The 18,530-nt window shown below is 36.7% G+C and overlaps 1 protein-coding gene across 7 annotated transcripts in view; it reads right to left on the bottom strand.

Moving 5' to 3' along the window:
* Positions 1-18,530, bottom strand: part of ATP11A (ATPase phospholipid transporting 11A) — a 123,994-nt gene that overhangs the window by 40,186 nt on the left and 65,278 nt on the right. For all 7 annotated transcript variants that reach the window (XR_014618830.1, XR_014618831.1, XR_014618832.1 and 4 more), the window contains exons 3-7: positions 11,592-11,681; positions 10,498-10,578; positions 6,907-7,014; positions 3,639-3,767; positions 2,704-2,807 (exon numbers count right to left, since the gene is read on the bottom strand). Coding sequence is in view for 4 of the 7 variants with exons in the window: in XM_084294767.1 (XP_084150893.1) it covers positions 2,704-2,807; positions 3,639-3,767; positions 6,907-7,014; positions 10,498-10,578; positions 11,592-11,681 (512 nt within the window). In the remaining 3 variants the exon portion in view is untranslated. The remainder of the gene's footprint in view (positions 1-2,703; positions 2,808-3,638; positions 3,768-6,906; positions 7,015-10,497; positions 10,579-11,591; positions 11,682-18,530) is intronic.

Here is an 18,530-nt window from a genome sequence, read left to right as displayed (position 1 = left end):
TCTGGTCAGTTCAGGTCGTCCGTCCTGCCTTTTTCCAGCCTCTTGCACAACCCCAGCCTACTTGCTGGTGGGGCAGAGTGAAAAACAAGGAAAGCTGGAGAAATGTTTGGTAAAGACCATGCTGTTATCTGTCACATCCTACCCTTATGGCAGGCAGTTCAAAGGCACTACCAAGTAGGCCCTACAGCCCTGCAAGGAAGAAGTTTAAAGTATTTCCTTCCTCCTGCATTCCAACAATGGCTGCTGGAATAGCTAGAGAGCTCTTGAAATACCAGGTAACTGTTCATCAGCCAGAGAAGAGTTCACTAAAGTTCCTGAAAGCACCAGGTTTCTCTGTTTTTTCACCTACGAATACCAGCTGGGGTGGCCTAGAGCAGTGGTCTCCAAACCTAACAGATCATGCACCTGTATCAGTAAAAAGTTTTGAGCATGCACCCCCACTATATTTCCTTATAAACTAAATATATGTACTAGTGTATTAGTACACTGTGTACGTGATAAAACATACAGAAAAATAGAACTTAAAAAAGGATGAGATAAAAATGAAATACACAGTATTTTAAAGATTATCTTATAAATTGTACAAAAAACTTTTAGAGCTAAAATTTATTAGTAGTAATATTCTTAGTGAGACCTACATGATTTAATATACTTCTTTATTTCTGAAAATTTTGGTTTAACACTTTTTGATTATTGAGGATTTTTTCTAGTACCCTCGAGGAGAATTAAGCACACATTTGTACTTAAATATAGAAGGATTTAATGAACAATGCATTGGACAAAGTCCTACCACCATAAGCAGATCTACGAGGAGTCTGCAAAGATTCATCATTCCCTGTATACATTTGTGTCAGCACCAGTCACAGGAGGGTCGGCATCAGGCACCCTAACACAGTGGTAAAGCAGCATTTTTGCTTTTAAGGGACACATTAAGTGTGTTTATTTTTTCTAATGACAGACACTTTTCTTCACAGAAAAGGTTAGCGAATTCAGAACACTTGCCCCTTTGTAAAAGAAAAATACTTAACACCTCTAAGTGTGACAACTCTCTTAAGCACTTTGCCAAAAGAAAATCACTGTACTTCTGTGAGGTACAGAAGATTTTCATGGTCACTCCCACCCTAGCTCATTACAAAGCATTGAAAAGATTCTATTTAAAGGTCTTGTTTTAATGAAATTAACCAAACAGATGATTTCCTGTAGCACTTCGTGCAATTCTGGGTCCAACCTCCTACTGCAATAGCTTGTCTATGACTGATGCAGTGAATGAATTTCACTTGTGGTGCCAACCTTACTCTGGGATCCTTTTTCATATCAGTAGAAGTAGCTGCTCCATAAGTAGTTATACTTGCACATTTTCTCTATAAGACATTGTTTTTATTAAAAAGTCATTTGTTCAGAACATATATTCTCTAGTATATCTTTATTACAGTAACTCAGAGACAAAAAAAGTAGTTCTTTATGTATTCCATTATTGAAACAGAATCTAGAAATACCTTAAGCTACAAAATATTAGAAATATCTGTACTTTCAGCCAACTGTACAGCAATATCCCACACTGCATAATTTATTCTAATACCAGGTTCTTTAGATCTTCAGCAGTGTTTCCTATGTACCTTCCAACAGTATTTGCTGGCAAAGGGCTGTATTTCATTTTGTTGCCATATTGTTTTCTCTATTATTTCAGCCATCTTTCCTGCAGCAGGAAGAACGAGTGTTTCCCCGATGATATATAGCTTTTCATCTTTCACTATTCAGTAAGAAAGTTCAAGAGAGTCTTCTAAAGATTTGTTATTAAGTTTACTGAAATTTTCTAAAGCACTTTCTAAAATATTGAGTATCACATGACTTTAAACATTGCTGAAAAAAAAGCTGTGGCAGTTTGTCTTCATGTTCTGGAGGCTTAGCTTTTAATTGTCTTGATAATTGTGATGGTTTCATACAATCATTATGCCAAAACACAACATGCATGTAGGGTGGTGTTCATTGTTAACAACAGCAGATGTAAATCTATCTTTCAAATAGTCTTCACAATTTTGTGTTTATTTGGTCAACTGCTAATGAAGAGCTCGTAGTAAGAGTAGAAGTGTTTGCTCTACCATTTTCTTGTTCTCTTGTGCTTGTGTTATTAGTATTAGCTTCAATCTGCAGCTTCTTTGCAGGAATCTTTTTAAGCCACTTGTCCATTTTTTGAGGGTTAGTTTAGTTAGAACTAGACAATATAATCTGTAAAACCACTTAACCAGGCACACACAAACCACAATGCTTTGCAATACACTGAAAGTGAACAAACAAGTTTGAGTGCCTGTCAACCTCCCTGCATCATGGAAGACTTACTCTTGCCCCAGGATACTTCTCAAACCGTGGACCCTCTGACATACAGACTGAATGAGGGTGTCAGGATCAATACATACATTAAATATGACTAATACTTGATTTCTTTCTTATTTTTTTAGATTGAAAAATAAACTAAGTAGAAGTTCTAAAATTTCCTTCGCGCACCCCAATGTCTTGCACACTCCCTGCGGTCACTTTGGAGACCACTGCTCTAGAGGAGACCACTGAACTACCTGTACAGATGGTGACTAAATAGATTTCAAGCTCACTCTGGGGCCCACTCTAACCATGCAGATGCAGACAGGATCTTTTAATGATGATATTGATAGGGTACCTTAAATGAAAGAGATAAAATTACTTTCTTACTTATAAAGGTCAGGCTGAGGTTGTTCACATTCAATGGTAGCATGTAATGCATCAATTTCTTCTTCACTGTGAAATGCCTTTGTATCTTGAACAGCATAGTGAGTCTAGAATGAATAAAAAGGTGTAAATAAGAACAAAAAGAATATGGGCAGATATACAAAATATTAATATGCATATATAGTTCAGTGTGAAACATAGTTACTAGCTTTCACATAAGAGCTAATATTTCAAATAAGATGCACCTTTAAATGTTCTTTATTGGGAAACTTTCTACATTATATGCAGGTACTTTGCAACGTATTCACAAATCAGGTTAACATGAAATTTAAGTACAAAATATTTTGTGAATTATCTCTGTAAATTGCATGCCTATACTGAACACAGTCAGAACTGCAAATAAATATCACAGAATCACAGAATGGTTTGGGTTGGAAGGGACTTTAATGATCATCCAGTTCCAAACCCCTGCCACAGGCAGGGATGCCACCCAATAGACCAGGCTGCTCAAAGCCCCCTCCAGCCTGTCCTTGAACACCTCCAGGGATGGGACATCCACAACTTCTGTGGATAACCTGTTCCTTTGCCTCACCAACTCTCAAAGACTTTTTTCCTTATAGCTAATCTAAACCTCCCCTCTTTTGCTTTAAAACTGTTCCCCTTGTCATTATCAATATCTGCCTGTGTAAAAAGTTGCTCTCCATCTTTTTTTTATAAGCCCTCTTTAAGTACTGAAAGGGTGTTTGAATCTTTTCATAGAATAGTGTAACTGAGAAAAATTTAGTCAACTGTCAGAAAGTTATATGTCAATGTATCTGCTCACAAATATATATTTGTTATACCATGTTCTGTGTTAAAAAAAAAAAAAAGCAAAATGTAAACTTTGCCTTAAAAAGAAAATATAGAACATTTTATTACCTTATAGAACATTTTATTACCTTATGACTGGATTCACCATCCAAACTAGCTGTTGTAACAAAACATGTTCCATCTTCTCTACTACTGGAGAGAAATATTAAGTCACATGGGAATGTTTCATCTTCTTTTACCATCACAATGTCTCCAACCTAGGGGAAAAAACACTTATCAATCCTGTGTCACCTCAAATTTCAGATTTCAAAACCTATTCAAAAATTAAAATATTTTAAAAATTCACCAATTTTCTTTACACCAGGATGTTACCACAAGAGTAAAGAACTACAGAAATATCTCTGAAAAAACGAATTACACCTTGTGAAAGGAATCAGGCTTGTAGTACCCTTCCTCTCAGGATCTCAAGCCATTTTGCAAGTACTGTCTTTTTCAGCTTTGCAACATTATTTCAGAAATGGAAGATACTATCCTTGCTTTAAGAATAAATACAACAAACCATCTTTTCAAAAATAGCTGGAGATGTGGGCTACTCTCATTGGCTCTTGAGCATAAGCATCTCAGAATGTTATAATTAGAGACAGTTGAAAAAACTAAGAATTCCAAGTCTGCCAATGAAAACAGGATAGATTTTCAGCAGAATTTGTCACTAGAAGTCCAGCCCATTCTTTATCCATTTAAAGGTGCACAAATTAATTCTCGTTAATGCAAACATAGATAGCATGTTACAGTCTGTTAAACGGCATCATGGAACAACCAACCAACTATAAATTTAAAAGATAACTGTAAAGCCTCCTTTTGAGAAAAACAGCCTTTGATAAATTTTTGAAGCTCATCTTTTACAAAGGAATATAAAAAATTTACAAATGGTAAAGATATAGTATATGTTTTAAGAATATCAGTTTCAATTAAAAGATAGTAATTTTGGGAATTTTTCATGTGACTCAACATTTGCTAGATATACCTTTAAGTCATAATTCATTATCATAAGATTCAGCTTAATCATTATCCTCACAATACAGCTGAATTCTAACAGCCCTAACAGTCTGGCCGAGTTCAGTTAATTCTAGTTAAGCAAAATTGTTTAAAAGCAATCAGCAATAGCAACAGGTAAAAGTAAAATTATGATAGCATTGATACAATTTACTAAAATGTATTGAAAAACTAGAATGATGATAAAGATTTAACTTCTTGTAGATAAGCATAAGGTTTAATTAAGGATGTGATATGACAATTGGGTACTTCATGTCTAGGAAAAAAGCTATACTTTTACAAAAAAAAAGGAAGTCTTGGGCTGTTCAAATATAGGAAGACATTAATTCCCTCGTATACTTCCTTTTGATTAAATGATTTTTCATGTTTCATTCTGCAGACCCAGGGAAATGAGGCTACATAATGAGAGAGTGAAGTGGTAGGTTTCTAACCAGAGGCAGTGAATGTCTTGGCTGGGGCCAGCCTGAACAATATGGAGCCTTCATCCTGAAGAGCAGTGGAGCCTGGCTGACTACTGCATAAGTTGCCTTACTCTTCTAAGATGTGTCTCTGAGAGAACTTGCCTTTTTGCCACAAAATCATTAAACATTAAATCATCATTAAATCATAAAAACAGTGACATGGTAAATTATAATAAAGCACTCAAAATGAGAACTTATCAAAAGCAGATAAAACACTGTTAGGGCATTATCTTGAATAAACTGTTAAAAGACAGAGAGTCCACCTACTACAACAAATTGTAAGAAATTGTAATTGTCATTAGTTTGATTTTGCTAGCCCTCTTTACCACTGAAAATATTCATTTAATTGTCAGCTAGCTAAAACACAGTGACACTGAAAATACACATTGGAAAATGTTGTATCGGAATTTTCAGATACAACTCAAAGACAAGAGTCCTCTTAGTTTTGATTTTCACACATCATAATGCTGAACGATCCTTATTATTTACTAATCAATCCATGAAGATGTTCTTTGTAAGCTATGGCATACAAATCAGTCTGCAACCCAGGAGCAATCTATAATATAACAACCTATTAAAACATAAATTAATAATCTAAACAATTTGCAGTAGAAAAAAAGGCAGGAGTCAGGAAAAAAACAGTAAACAAAATACCAACAAAAAGGTATCTTCTTAAAATATAAAAGGTGTTTTTTGATCCATTTGCTAATGCATCAGTTAAAAAGAAATCTCATATTTCATCATTTTTTTAAACTTCATGTAATCATGTAATCAAATGTCCACAGGCTTTAGGGGCTGAAGGATCTGCCTTTATATGATTTAGTCTGTTTTCTTGCATAATACAGGTCAGAGAACTTTGTCCTGTTACCCATAAACAGATACCCTCTCTACACAAGTATTTCCTATGCCTGCCTCAGCTATCCTTTAGTTCATTAAATACAATCACTGAAAGGCAAAGAACTGGGGAGAAATTGAGAAAATATAGGCAATAGATTAATTACTGTAATACAAATTCCAGTTATGTGGTACTTCACCATTTTTATTTAGAATGGATAACTGTTTAGGTACACATGTGAAATACAAAGCACATCATGTTTTTTTATTTTATTGCCTGGAAGCTCTAGGCAGAAGTTATCACACTCAAAGGAATGGAAAGCAGAAAGGTTGTGAGCCCCAAAGAGCTATTTATGCCCAAACAGGGCAGAGCAGAAAAAGATATTCTTAATAGAGATATGAGAAATAAGGAAACCCTAAACAAATATCTATCATATTTGCGGAATTCTAAAGATTATAAGGATGGCAAGTGCATCTAAGCATCAGTAAGAGAAACAAACAAACAAACAAAAAAACACAAAAGACACATTTATTTCTGAAAATAACCCTCAAAAACAAAAACCAAAAAAACAGGAAAGGAATGCAGAAGCATTCAGAAGCCCAATGAAGAGGTTGTGATTTAATGGGTAATGAAGAAAGTATTCTGAATGTATTGTATTTTCTCTATAAGGAATAGGACAAATTGATAGGGTTGACTATCATAATTGGGCTTAAATAATTTACTAATGTGCATACCCACAGATAACTGCAAATGGAGAAAAGACAAAGGACAAGTATCATGAGTGAAACGTTCATTAAAAAACAGAAAATGAAAGCAGTAGTTATGAGAGAAGAGTTAAAGCAAAGATAAAGCAGAAACTTGTCTAATTTCTTAAAATACTTTTCTCAGAGGCATTCAATTAAAATTTAGTTTATTGATGGTCTATTACCATGAAATGTAATAAATACATTTTCTACACTACATTCCTGTGTCTTTTTTTTATTTATTTTTACTAGAAGTTCAAAGTAAAGCCTGACTCCTGAAGTCTATTAAGTCATAGTTACTTACTCTCAATTTTCGGCTTTGCTTTCTAACCAGTTTACCATGTTGAATGAAATGAACAGGGCATTGGTTCATTGCATTGTCAGCTTTATGTCGAAGCCAATCTTCATAACCCTAGAAAACAGTGAAATGGAATGACGCAGTGATGCACATTTGGCTATAAAGACACAGAACAGCTCTATCTTGCAACAAAAATTAAAAAAAAAAATAAATAAAATAATATATCATTAACCAAAATAAGGAACATGAAAAGATTTTCGCTAGAACAAATGAAATTGAGATACGGTCATGTTGGACATATGAGAAAGAGCATTCACAGTTACAATTAATTTACAAAATTATATATTTTAATGAAGACATTTTGATAAATAGGGATGTCTATAATATAAAGAAAAAATTCTGTTTTTTAAGTGATTGTCTTTTGTTCACAGTTTATTGACTCTTTAGTAAGTGCAAAGTACCTATAGAAGTTGCTGCTGAAAAGGTAGAAGTGGAGAAAATATATTTTGGAAGACTGGGACTCCATATTGAAAGATGATCAAGTGAGGCCATGACTGAAGATGGTCATATTTCCTGCCTGTTGTTCAATTATGTCAAACTTCTTAACCCTACATACAATTTATTAATACTGAAGAATTTTGTTTGCAGAGACTTTGCAGGCTAACCTATTTTGATTGCTCAATTATCTTATGAATTTGTGTTTTATAAAAAAAAGTCAAAGTGAAAGACGAAGAACCTTTAACTTTCCATTTGAAAGGTCCTGCAGTGGGTTAAAGACTGGAATTGACAAATGCCTCAGTGGTTAAGAGATGGAAAATACCACTTGTACTCCATAAAAAGTTTAAATCTAACTATCTTGGGCACATTTGAAAATCAAGTGTGGAACAAGGGTATCACTATCCTGAATGCTCTCAGAGATAATATGGGAACTCACTTTATAACTCCAGCATAACATAGAAGCTGGTACAGCTGTTCCAGCAGGCCCCAAAGTCTACACCAGCTGTTTGAAAAAAGACTATGGGGGAAACAACTGCAGTACTATGCACAGCATGTCATAATCCAGGCTTTGATGAACCACTGTTGAACTACATTAAGACTTTTAAGTGCAACAATTAAAATAGTAAGAGTAGGAAATTATATCTAAATTACCAGCCATTGCTTTCGTTTGCCATGACTTTTGCTCATCAAGAGATGAATCCTATGACAGGATATACTCTGTGTAGTTAGCACTACAAAGAAATGAAAACACTACACTGTAGGTTTTTTTGAAAACTAATGTAGGAAAATTTTGCATTTAGTATGAAGACAAGGAAGGTAGTTGGTATCCTATTAAGGTACAATCAAAAACTACCCTCTGTAGCGGGTCTGGTTGGGATGGAGTTAACTTTCTTCATAGCAGCCCACTGTAGTTATACCCCAAACATTTGGCGATTGCTGAACAGGGCTTTCAGTGCATTGAGACTTTCTATCCAACCTCCCTCCTGCCCGAAAGGCCACTAGGCTCTGCGTGGGCAAGAGGCTGGGAACTGACACCACCTGAACAGCAGACCCCAACAGACCAAAGGGATATTCCACACCAGTGTGGTGTGCTCGGAAAGAAAAACTCAGGGAAAAGTGGAGGATGGGGGACATTTGTGGTGATGGTGTTTGTCTTCCCAAGCAAGCATGAAGTATGATGACACCCTGCGCTTCAGGATGTGGCTGGACATCTGCCTGCTGATGGGAAGTAGTTAATCAATTCCCCTTTTTACTTTGCTGGTGTGCACAGCTTTTCCTTTCCTTATCAAACCATCATTAACTCAATTGATGTGTCTTTTTGCCTTCCTTCTCTTTCTCCCCATCGCACAGGAAAAGGGATTGAGTAAGAGTCTGCTGGTCAGGGTCAACCCACAACATCCTCATTTTTGTTATGGTTTTAGCCATCATGGTCCTGGAGCATGACTCAAGATAGGTAATACAGAACCCCCATATAGAAGTTCTGAGATAAAATTTGGACCATTCTGACATTGGACTATTCATAGACATTGTCTTGATGTCTAACTTCCTCATTAAACTTTTTTTTTTTTCCCCAAAAAAAGACAGCATATTAATACTGAAGCACAAAATAATAGACCTTTCTTCTGCCCATCAAGAGTATTAATTCCTTTGAGTGGCCCAGTAAAAGACGCTGAACATCAAGCTGCTTGCACAAATTTTGCTTACACATTCACGTCCTATTTGCTGGTTTTATCTTGCTGCTATGTAGGAAAAATGTTTTCTGTCTGGGCCCACTGACAGAGTGAAGATTGAACCATGCAATGATGTCTGTCATGCAAGAGCAATTATCATTAGATTGGACTGAAGGCAAAAAGCCAAACAAATAATAGAAATACTCTAAAGACCAATATCTGTGACTATTACTTTGGAAGCCCAGAGTTTTAGAAATTGCTCTGTGGCTATACTGAAATGGTAATGAAGTAAATGAAAATGAAGAATGTAATATGTACAGCTTATAAACTCACTTGCTAATTTAAATCTAGTAAAAGTTTTGATGAATTAATTTTGTACTAACAAGGTTTATGCAGGATAAGGTATTCTCTGTCCTTCTCCAGCTGGCCTGAAACTACTGAAGTCAACAAATTTGGGTCCAGCTCAATCAACAGATATGCAACCACACTCATTCCTGTTTCAATTCTGACCCAGACCAAGCTCTGATAATGCATAGGTCTGATCACTCTGTCTCCATATGAATCACAACACTCTGTATTCATCTGTGAGTTCCACTAATTTCAGTAAGATTCTATCTATATTTAAGTGCTCATGTTAATTGGAACACTGCAGCATTCGGGTTCCAGGTGAAAAACTACCTAAATCTTTTCCTTTTGGTAGCACTAGCTTGAGAATGAAATAACAATCCCTTACCTGTATTATGCAATTTAAATCCAACAAACCAACTTTTATTAGGATCTTCTATGCTCAATGATGTGGCAGTAACAGATTTCTAAAAATTACTTCAATTTTATGGATTAATTTTCACATTAAAAATGAGATAACACTATAACATTTTTTCATGCTAATCTGCAGAAAGCACAGCAGCTATCACTACCAACTGTACATTACCATCAGCATATACTGAAGACGATCCAAAATAATTTTTATTATCTCTTCATTCCTTAGAGGCTACAGAAATCTCAAAGGTAAAAGAAAGGAGATTTATCTAATAATTTTTTCTTGTTCTTACTAAACTCATTTTGAGCCACTGTGGAAAAATGTAACAGGATGTGGAGAGCTACTCAGAAATAGACAAAAGTCAAAGTAAACACACAAGAGTGTTGAGTAAACACAAGAATGTAAATGATTCCTTCAAACACAAGGAATTATAAAATAATTTATAAGCTTGTGTTGAGCTTATAGTGAGCTTATAGTTGAGCTTAGTGAGACATCATTATGTAACAAAAAACTTCTATTTTAACTACATAAGAAAAAACTATTTTCCTGTCAAAGTTCATCACAATAATTCCAAAGGCATTTCCCTGAGACAGTCTAACACAAAAAGATGGGGTTAAAATAACATGCTAAACAAATACAGAAGTTATCTTTAGTTTTACTTTTGCTCACCTGTTTGATAGCTGTTACAGTGATGACAAATAAAAGTGGAAGTCCGCTTGTAACTGGACTAGTAGGTGTATCAATAATTAACTGCAACAAAAGGAACAAATATCTTGGGGTTATATTTTTGTGAATGTAAGCAGTGAACTAGTTAAACAAAATGTTTCAAGTAATGTTTTCACCAGTATGTTACAAAGTACCAAGGACATTTAATTATAAGGACATTTAATTATAATTAACAGTACTTTAATACAATTGTAAGGATTTTAGGGAGCTTTGGAAGCAAAACCACTGAGCAGCATTTGAAATCAGCATATTGCTGTTTTCACATTATACAATACAGCTGTTCTTAAGCACACAAGCAGTAAATCCTGAAAAACTGACATGTGTCTTCTGTAATTATATAAGGAAGAGGTAGAATGCAGAGGAAATTAAGTTGTTCTTAGAATCTGCACAGTTTTTCTTTCTATGCAGTCTAGTGTGTCAAGTGATAGAACTTTTCACTTAACTTTTATTGTTTAATACATTTAAGTGTTGTGAATGGTTCAGAATAAAGACACCGAGAAAGCAGCAAACAAATTACTTGAGATAATAATTACAAAACCAAATAGTCTACGTATTATGCTAAGCAAGAATTATATAAGCATCTATAATTTGTTTTCTCTACAGGCCTTGATAAGTGTGCAGTTGAAAAATTTCTGCCATGGAATGATTCTGTTATAAAAAAATGTAACTTTCAGCATAACTAATAAAAGTTTATTATCAACATAATTTATAATAATGGTTTTACTAATCTGGATGCATTTTTTCTACAAAATAAACAATTTAAAATGACACTTATTATATTCAACTTAATTAAGACATGCCTTGCCATTCAATTATCAAACCAGGGATGGTGTCAATTTTTCTTTAGGTTAGACTTATATTTACAACCTGGGAATGAAATAAACCCCTTTTTGTCAGATCAACAATTCAAAAACCTATCCAAGTTCACCCATTTACCTCCCCAATCATAAAAAACACTGGATTTTTTAACCCTTTTCAGTTGTTCGTTTTTTTTAAGGAAGAATACAGAAATTTACTTAAAAATGGGGATAGCTTACCTGAACAAGAAAAATGATGAGAAAATAGAAGTTAGCTATTCTTCTGAACTGCTCAAACAAATTTTTCGGTATAAAGTTCCAAAATGTGTACTGAAAACAAATGCACAGATTATCACTGTTTGTGAGAGAAATATTATTCACATCTTTAGTTCAAAGAATCGGACAAATTCAGAAGTCACAATCTATGATTAAATTAGACTAAAAATTGTCTTATTTTTGTTACTTTATTAAATAGTCCACTGAAATGGAATATTAATTGAAATGATGTATTCCTGGAATCATATCATTTGTGTCAGGTAGGACTTTCTGAACTGTGATAGTCTTGGTACTAGGGATTTAAAGTTTTTGAACAGTAACAATGCTCATTCAGAGATTCAGCTCCACAACAGCTCACCTGAAGATATCGAAGGATTTTTAAAAACATCTTAGTGGCTTCTAACATTATTTTTAATTCATTTCCATTTTGTACACATGACTTGAGGAGGTAGGTGGCACTCTGAGAGTTAACTGCGAAGTCATAGCATGCTGAGTACTACGTAAAAGTTGCCAGCCCCTGTTCCTTGACTTTAATGCAAACATACTTCTCAAAATAAACTACAGGACTGCATAAGAGTACATGGCTGGATATTTCTCTATTCTTACAAATACCTAAAGCTTAAAGAAGTAAGAAACAGTACATAAAAGTGCAAACTGAAAATGCAAAAATTTCAAAGGAAAAAACATAAAAGTTAAGGAGGAAGGTCATTCCATCATTTAGTCCCTTCCCTTGGCCACAGGGGGTTTACCCTTACTTTGCTTATGCAGCTCACTGTGTAGCTCCCAAAAACTGGATCAGAGCATTGCTTTTTGGAATGCATGTGAAAAATGCCATCTAAAACTGAGTGAAAATGTATGAAAAATGGCTTAAGAAAAGTAACACTATTATCTCATTACTCAAATTCTCATTTGACATATCATAAAATGACAACTCCAATGTAACTTTTGTTTTGAAGAAGACAGGCTAAGAAGCTTATTTGCTCAGATTACAATGATTCATACTGTTATGCAAATTATTCCATGTGCTATACATCTGAATTTGGCCCTGAACACAAAGGCAAGGTCTAGAAGGAAAGTACCTCAGTTCCATCTGAGGGCAAAAAGGATCCCCAAGAAACATGCCGCCTTTGTATGTGAAACCCCTACCATGCAGACTATAGAATCATGGAACTTTGTATCGCAGAAAGGTTTGGGTTGGAAGGGACCTCAAAGCCCACCCATTTCCACCCAGTTCCACCCACCTCCCACCAGCCCAGGTTGCCCAAAGCCCCATCCAGCCTGGCCTTGAACACCTCCAGGGATGGGGCAGCCACAGCTTCTCTGGGCAACCCGTGCCAGTGCCTCACCACCCTCTAAGGGAAGAATTTCTTATCTAACCCAGATCCACCCTCTTTTAGTTTAAAACCATTGTTCCTTGTGCTATCACTACACTCCCTGACAAGTAGTCCCTCTCCTTCTTTCTTTCCTGTAGCACCCTTTGGATACTGGAAGACCACTGTATGGTCTCCCTGGAGCCTTCTCGTCTCTGGGCTGAACCTCAACTCCCTCTGTATACCCTCACAGGAGAGGTGCTCCAACCCTCTGATCAGCCTTGTGGCCATCCTCTGGACTCACTCCAACAGCCCCATGTCCTTTTTACGCTGTGGGCTCCAGAGCTGAATGCAGCACTCCAGGTAAGATCTTGTGAGAGCAGAGCAGAGAAGGAGAATCACCTCCCTCACCCTGCAGGCCATGCTGCTTTTGATTCAGCCCAGGATACAGTTGGCTTTCTGGGCTGCAAGCACACATTGCCAGCTTGTGTTAATATTTCATTTACCAACACCCACAAGTCCTTCTCCGCAGTACCATTCCCAATCCACTCATTTCCCAGTCTGTACTCATGTTAGGAATTTTCCTGAACCAGGTGCAGCATCTTGCACTTGGCCTTGTTGAATTTCCTGATGTTCACGTGGGCCCACTTCTCAAGCCTGTCCAGGTCCCTCTGGGTGGCATCCTTTCTTTCTGCCACATCAACTGCATCACTCAGCTTGGGGTCACCCACAAAGCTGCTGATGGTGAACTCAATCCCACTGTCCACACCACTGACAAAGATGTTTAATAACACCAGTCCCAATACAGACCCCTGAGTAACCCTTGTATTTGTTTGGGTTTAGAGCTTGCACTTGCGTAGCTCATAGGAACAATATGTTCTTTTTCTATGATGTCCCCAAAATCAGTATATTCCAAATATTCCCTAAGTAAGCACTTACCCTGCTTAAGAAGTTATTTAAATATTGTATCACCTGTTTGCAAGCCCAAATCCCTGCAAGTATACATGCAAGAGCTGGGAAGCCAAGTGCTCTCCTCTTGCAATCGGAATACCTTCACCGGGCTGGAATGCTATTCACACTGCCCACTCCCCAGCTACTTGCTTTGGCTGAAGGATTTTAGAAAGAACTGGTTAGACTTGATCAAGAATTTTCCTTGTACAACGGTCCCAATCGTTTAAAGCTGCTGTTGTGATATGTAGCAATACAGAGAAGGGAAGTCCCACACATGATGTCTGCCTGGTAGTCACAGACAGCAGTATCAGCAACAAGGAAACCCATCCCTTAGGTAATTTTAGAGATATATACATCAGTGAGAAGCTGAAGTGGTGATAGTGATACAGACACACCCACAAATTATAAGTTAGCACACCACTAGAGCTGACTGCTGTGGTGATCTCACCAGCACTCTTCAATGGCTACCCACAGCAATAAAGCTCCGACTGGTTGGTTTTGTACCTCTGATGACTGCAGGCATAGATTGCAAGCCACAACAGAGGCATCTGAATAATTTATTTTTTCTTATTTCTCCATTATTAAAACACCAGATTTCTTCTTTAATGTCTGAAAATGATATGCATAAATCATATGTAGTGTAACGCAACTTGAACTTGTAATTCCAGTCATGGAAAGACAGGATTATGTCAATCACAGCTTGAGATGAACCTATTCAGAATTGGGTTTGTTGCCTTTTCATGCACACATAGAGGGAACATGCTAGGTTTATAATTAGAAGAATGTATCCCTGGACTGCAGAAATGATGCCAGATCTTTTACACCACATTTTTGCTTCTCCAGTGTTCAGAAAACATCCTAAAAAGTGAAACAACTTAAGAGAAGGTTATCACGTGAAATCTTCCCAGAAGCATTACTATTGTAACTAAACAAAACTAGTGGCTAGGAAGAGGTTTAAAGAGGTTTCTAACCACTTCTTTGTTACCTCTGGCCACTACGGTTTGACAAACAGTTTAAACCTACAAAATAGCTCCCTCTTGCAAAAATATAAACTCCACCAGGCCACGTAAAGTGTACTTTGAAGTGTCATCTTCAGTTACTTTATATCATGTAAATGATGGTATGTGAGAATGAAGTGATTATAGTAATTCTGTATTTTCATCATTAGCTTTGATTAACTACAAAATTTTGTCTAATTGTAATGGATTTATTTCCCTATGAATCTTTGCTTGCAGAAAAGAACAAAATAGGTTTCAGTGAAAAACTGCTTGCATTTTTCTGGTTTGCAATAACTTTCTGCTTAAATGTGCTAGTGTTTAAACTAAAGATGTGCTGGCAGCATATTTTTGTGAGACGAGATATTTAAAACACCAGAAAGTCAAGTAAGTTATTTAAAACAATCTGTAAAAAAAGTTTGAATGTTCATCTTTATCCAAAATATCTGATCTTCCTTATATTCCAACTTCCATCTACTGCTTTCCCAGTGAAGCAGTGCTCTTTCCTGCAGCTTCATCCTTCCTCACCATCTCTCTTACCTCAATAAATATGAACATACTGGGAGCAGACCATTTTCAGAAAATCATAGAAAGGTTTGGGTTGGTTGGGACCCTTCAGGATCGTCTAGTTCTAACCTCCCCATGCCATTGGCAGGGACACCTCCCACCAGACCAGGTTGCCCACAGCCCCATCCAGCCTGGCTTTGAACACCTCCAGGGATGAGGGATCCATACCTTCTCTGGGCAACCTGTTCCAGTGCCTCACCACCCTCAGCAATGAAGAATTTCTTCCTTATATCTAATCTAAACCTACCCTATTTTAGTTTAAAGCCATTCCCCCTTGTCCTATCACTACACCCCCGACAAAGAGTTCCTCCCCAGCTTTCCTGTAGCCCCCTTTAGGTACTGGGAGGTCACAATGAAGTCTGCCTGTAGCCTTCTCTTCTCCAGGCTGAACATCCCCAGCTCTCTCAGCCTGTCTTCATGGAGGAGCTGCTTCAGCCCTCTGATCATCCTCGTGGTTGTCCTCTGAACTCACTCCAAGAGCTCTGTGTCCTTCTTGCGCTGGGGACCCCAGAACTGAACGCAGCACTCCTGCTGCGATCTTGTGGTACTGGAGCAGAGGGGAAGAATCACCTCCCTTATGCTGCTGGCAACACTTCTGTTTTCCTTGAACCTCATAAATTTTTAGTATAATCCTTCATTATACTGGATTTCAGACATACGAAGTACACCTTTATTCTTCACAGAAGAAGTAACAAGTTTTGAAAGATTTTAGGCAAGAAAGAAAGATCGCTAAGATGCCTAGACAGATCTCGCCCTTTCCTCACTCCCCAACCGCCTGTAGCTCAGACCAGGATCTACAAATTGAAGGTTAACATTTAACCACCATAATCACTCCCAGGAGAAACTACAGAGCAGCTGCCATTCAGAACAAGATCTCATGACTGTATTCAAGGCACTTTCTCTACTTTAGCAAGGCAGGAACAAAATAAAAGCCTTTGAAGAAAAGATGTTAAATATGTTTTTAATATCTCAGATTGCGTGCAGGTAGAGAGCTAATACCACCTGATATCCTCTGATATTTTCTATTCACACTTTCTGTAAACTCTGAAAAACATTGTGAAAAAAGGGTATACATAAAACTGTAATTTGCTTAATGGAAATAATGTATCCAAATAATTATGCCCTTGAAGCTTGTAAATTGGGGAAGGCTTAACTAAACTTTTTTAATAGCTGCGTAAGAGAGATCAAAGGACATATGAATTTTGCATACAAGATGCAATATGTTAGCAAGTAGTAAGAGCTGTGTTCATCTCTACAATGAATAGATGCATCTCAAGCACTGAGCAAGGAACGTAAAATCAGTCTGTCTTAAGTCAAAAGAGCATAATTTCAGTAGATTTTCTTTCAATTTATTATTGTGATAGTACCTGCAGGGCTGATGCATTTCTGTAACTGCGTGCTTGGTGTCCTTATTCATACCTCAGCAGTATTCCCACCTACAGGCACCTGCCCCATCTTACCAACTCTTCTATCCTGTCACTTTGCTAATGCCTTGTTGGCTTCCAGCCTTGCTAGAGCCAGTCCCATGGATTCAAAAATATGAAATGCGGTCCTCACAACAATGAACTGATTTAGTTTTAAACTTTGCATTTTGATCTTTTCATTTGATATCTCCACTTCAGATTTTTGGCTCACATCTCAAGCTTCTCTTTTCATCCTAAAACACAAAAACTTTCTTAAGTAAACGTTTCTCGTGTAATTACTTGATATAAAATGCTGGAGCTGTAAAACAAAACAAAACAAAACAAAAAAAGCAGCACTCCATTTTGCATTATTGAATTCTATCAACATCTCGATTTTTTACAGTGTATTTTTTGTGTTTGTTTTCCAATAGTCATTGTCTCCCTGCTAACCTGCTTCGATCTCATATTCTGACACTCCTTTCCCTCAGTACTACTAGATATTTTTCACTGTTTTTTGTAGGTGCTTAGAACTATTCTGCCAAAAATTTTCCTGTGTTGCTTCAGTCCTGGTTTGCATACATCCTGCTGTGCTGAATTCTAAATCCTTCTGCAAAACAAGATCCACCTTCAGGAAAAATAAACTCAGGGAAGAACAGAAAAAAGCTAAACAATAATGCCTGCAGTCACTTCTACGTTTTAAATGTCTTTCTTTTAACAAATCCAGAAATCTGCACAAGACTTAAGCGTGATCATAGTAACTTCAGTATCGCTAATATATAGATTTTTATAGTACCTATCAATTATCTGGAGATTATATATTCTTAAGCTGCCAGTTTACCAACTGGACACATGTATGTGTGCATATATATGCATATATAACTACATAAATATTCCATACATATACATACAGCTATCCTCCTTCAACAGTATAGATAAAAAGAACTGATCAAAGGTTTGACCATTTCTTTAAAATTAGTTTCATTTATATCAGTATTATTTTTTTAAACAATTTTTCAAAGCTTAATAGATCAGAGAATTGGTAGAGACAACTATAATAATAAGTGTGGAAGAAGAAAATCAAGTTAGCTGAAATCCTAAGCACTGAGTCCAGGCCCGTTTATCTCCAGAGACTTGCTTTTATAACTGTATCGGAAGTTTGCAGCAGAACTGATCCACGATATTTGATGTGCTAAATCAGTCTCCTCTCTCTCCCTTTTTCAGACAAAAATTTTCAGTCATCTATACAATAAGACTCAATAAAAATGGAATTGTGATATCCACAGAATTCTGAAAAGTACTTTGTGAGGTATAGAAAGCAACTCTGAATGAATATAGAAAAAGCAGTTAGCTGTATTTTAGCAAAAGTATAAACTTGCACTTCATCTGCCCACTCTTTGTGACTCCATTAAGGGAGACACCCTTCTTTCTCCCCACCACATGATGTAGGGCAGGTTACATCACATCGATCACAGTAAACTCTGTTAAATGCAGGGCTTTTGCATGTGACTAAGAGTCACATGTATACTTGGAGTGCAAAAACGAAACTGATTTGGGGAAATCAGTTCAAATGGTTTGCACGCATTCAGGGTCTCTCAGGTCAAGGGTAGTGAGCATGCAGGGGAAGGCTCTAATGCCCAGCGAGGCGCACACAGATCATGACAGTCACAAATTTGATCT

The sequence above is a fragment of the Netta rufina genome, assembly GCF_964035555.1.
Source record: "Netta rufina genome assembly, chromosome: 1".
NCBI lineage: Eukaryota > Metazoa > Chordata > Aves > Anseriformes > Anatidae > Netta > Netta rufina.
Note: the sequence above shows the minus strand (reverse complement) of the source record. Positions and strands in the feature narration are given on the sequence as shown.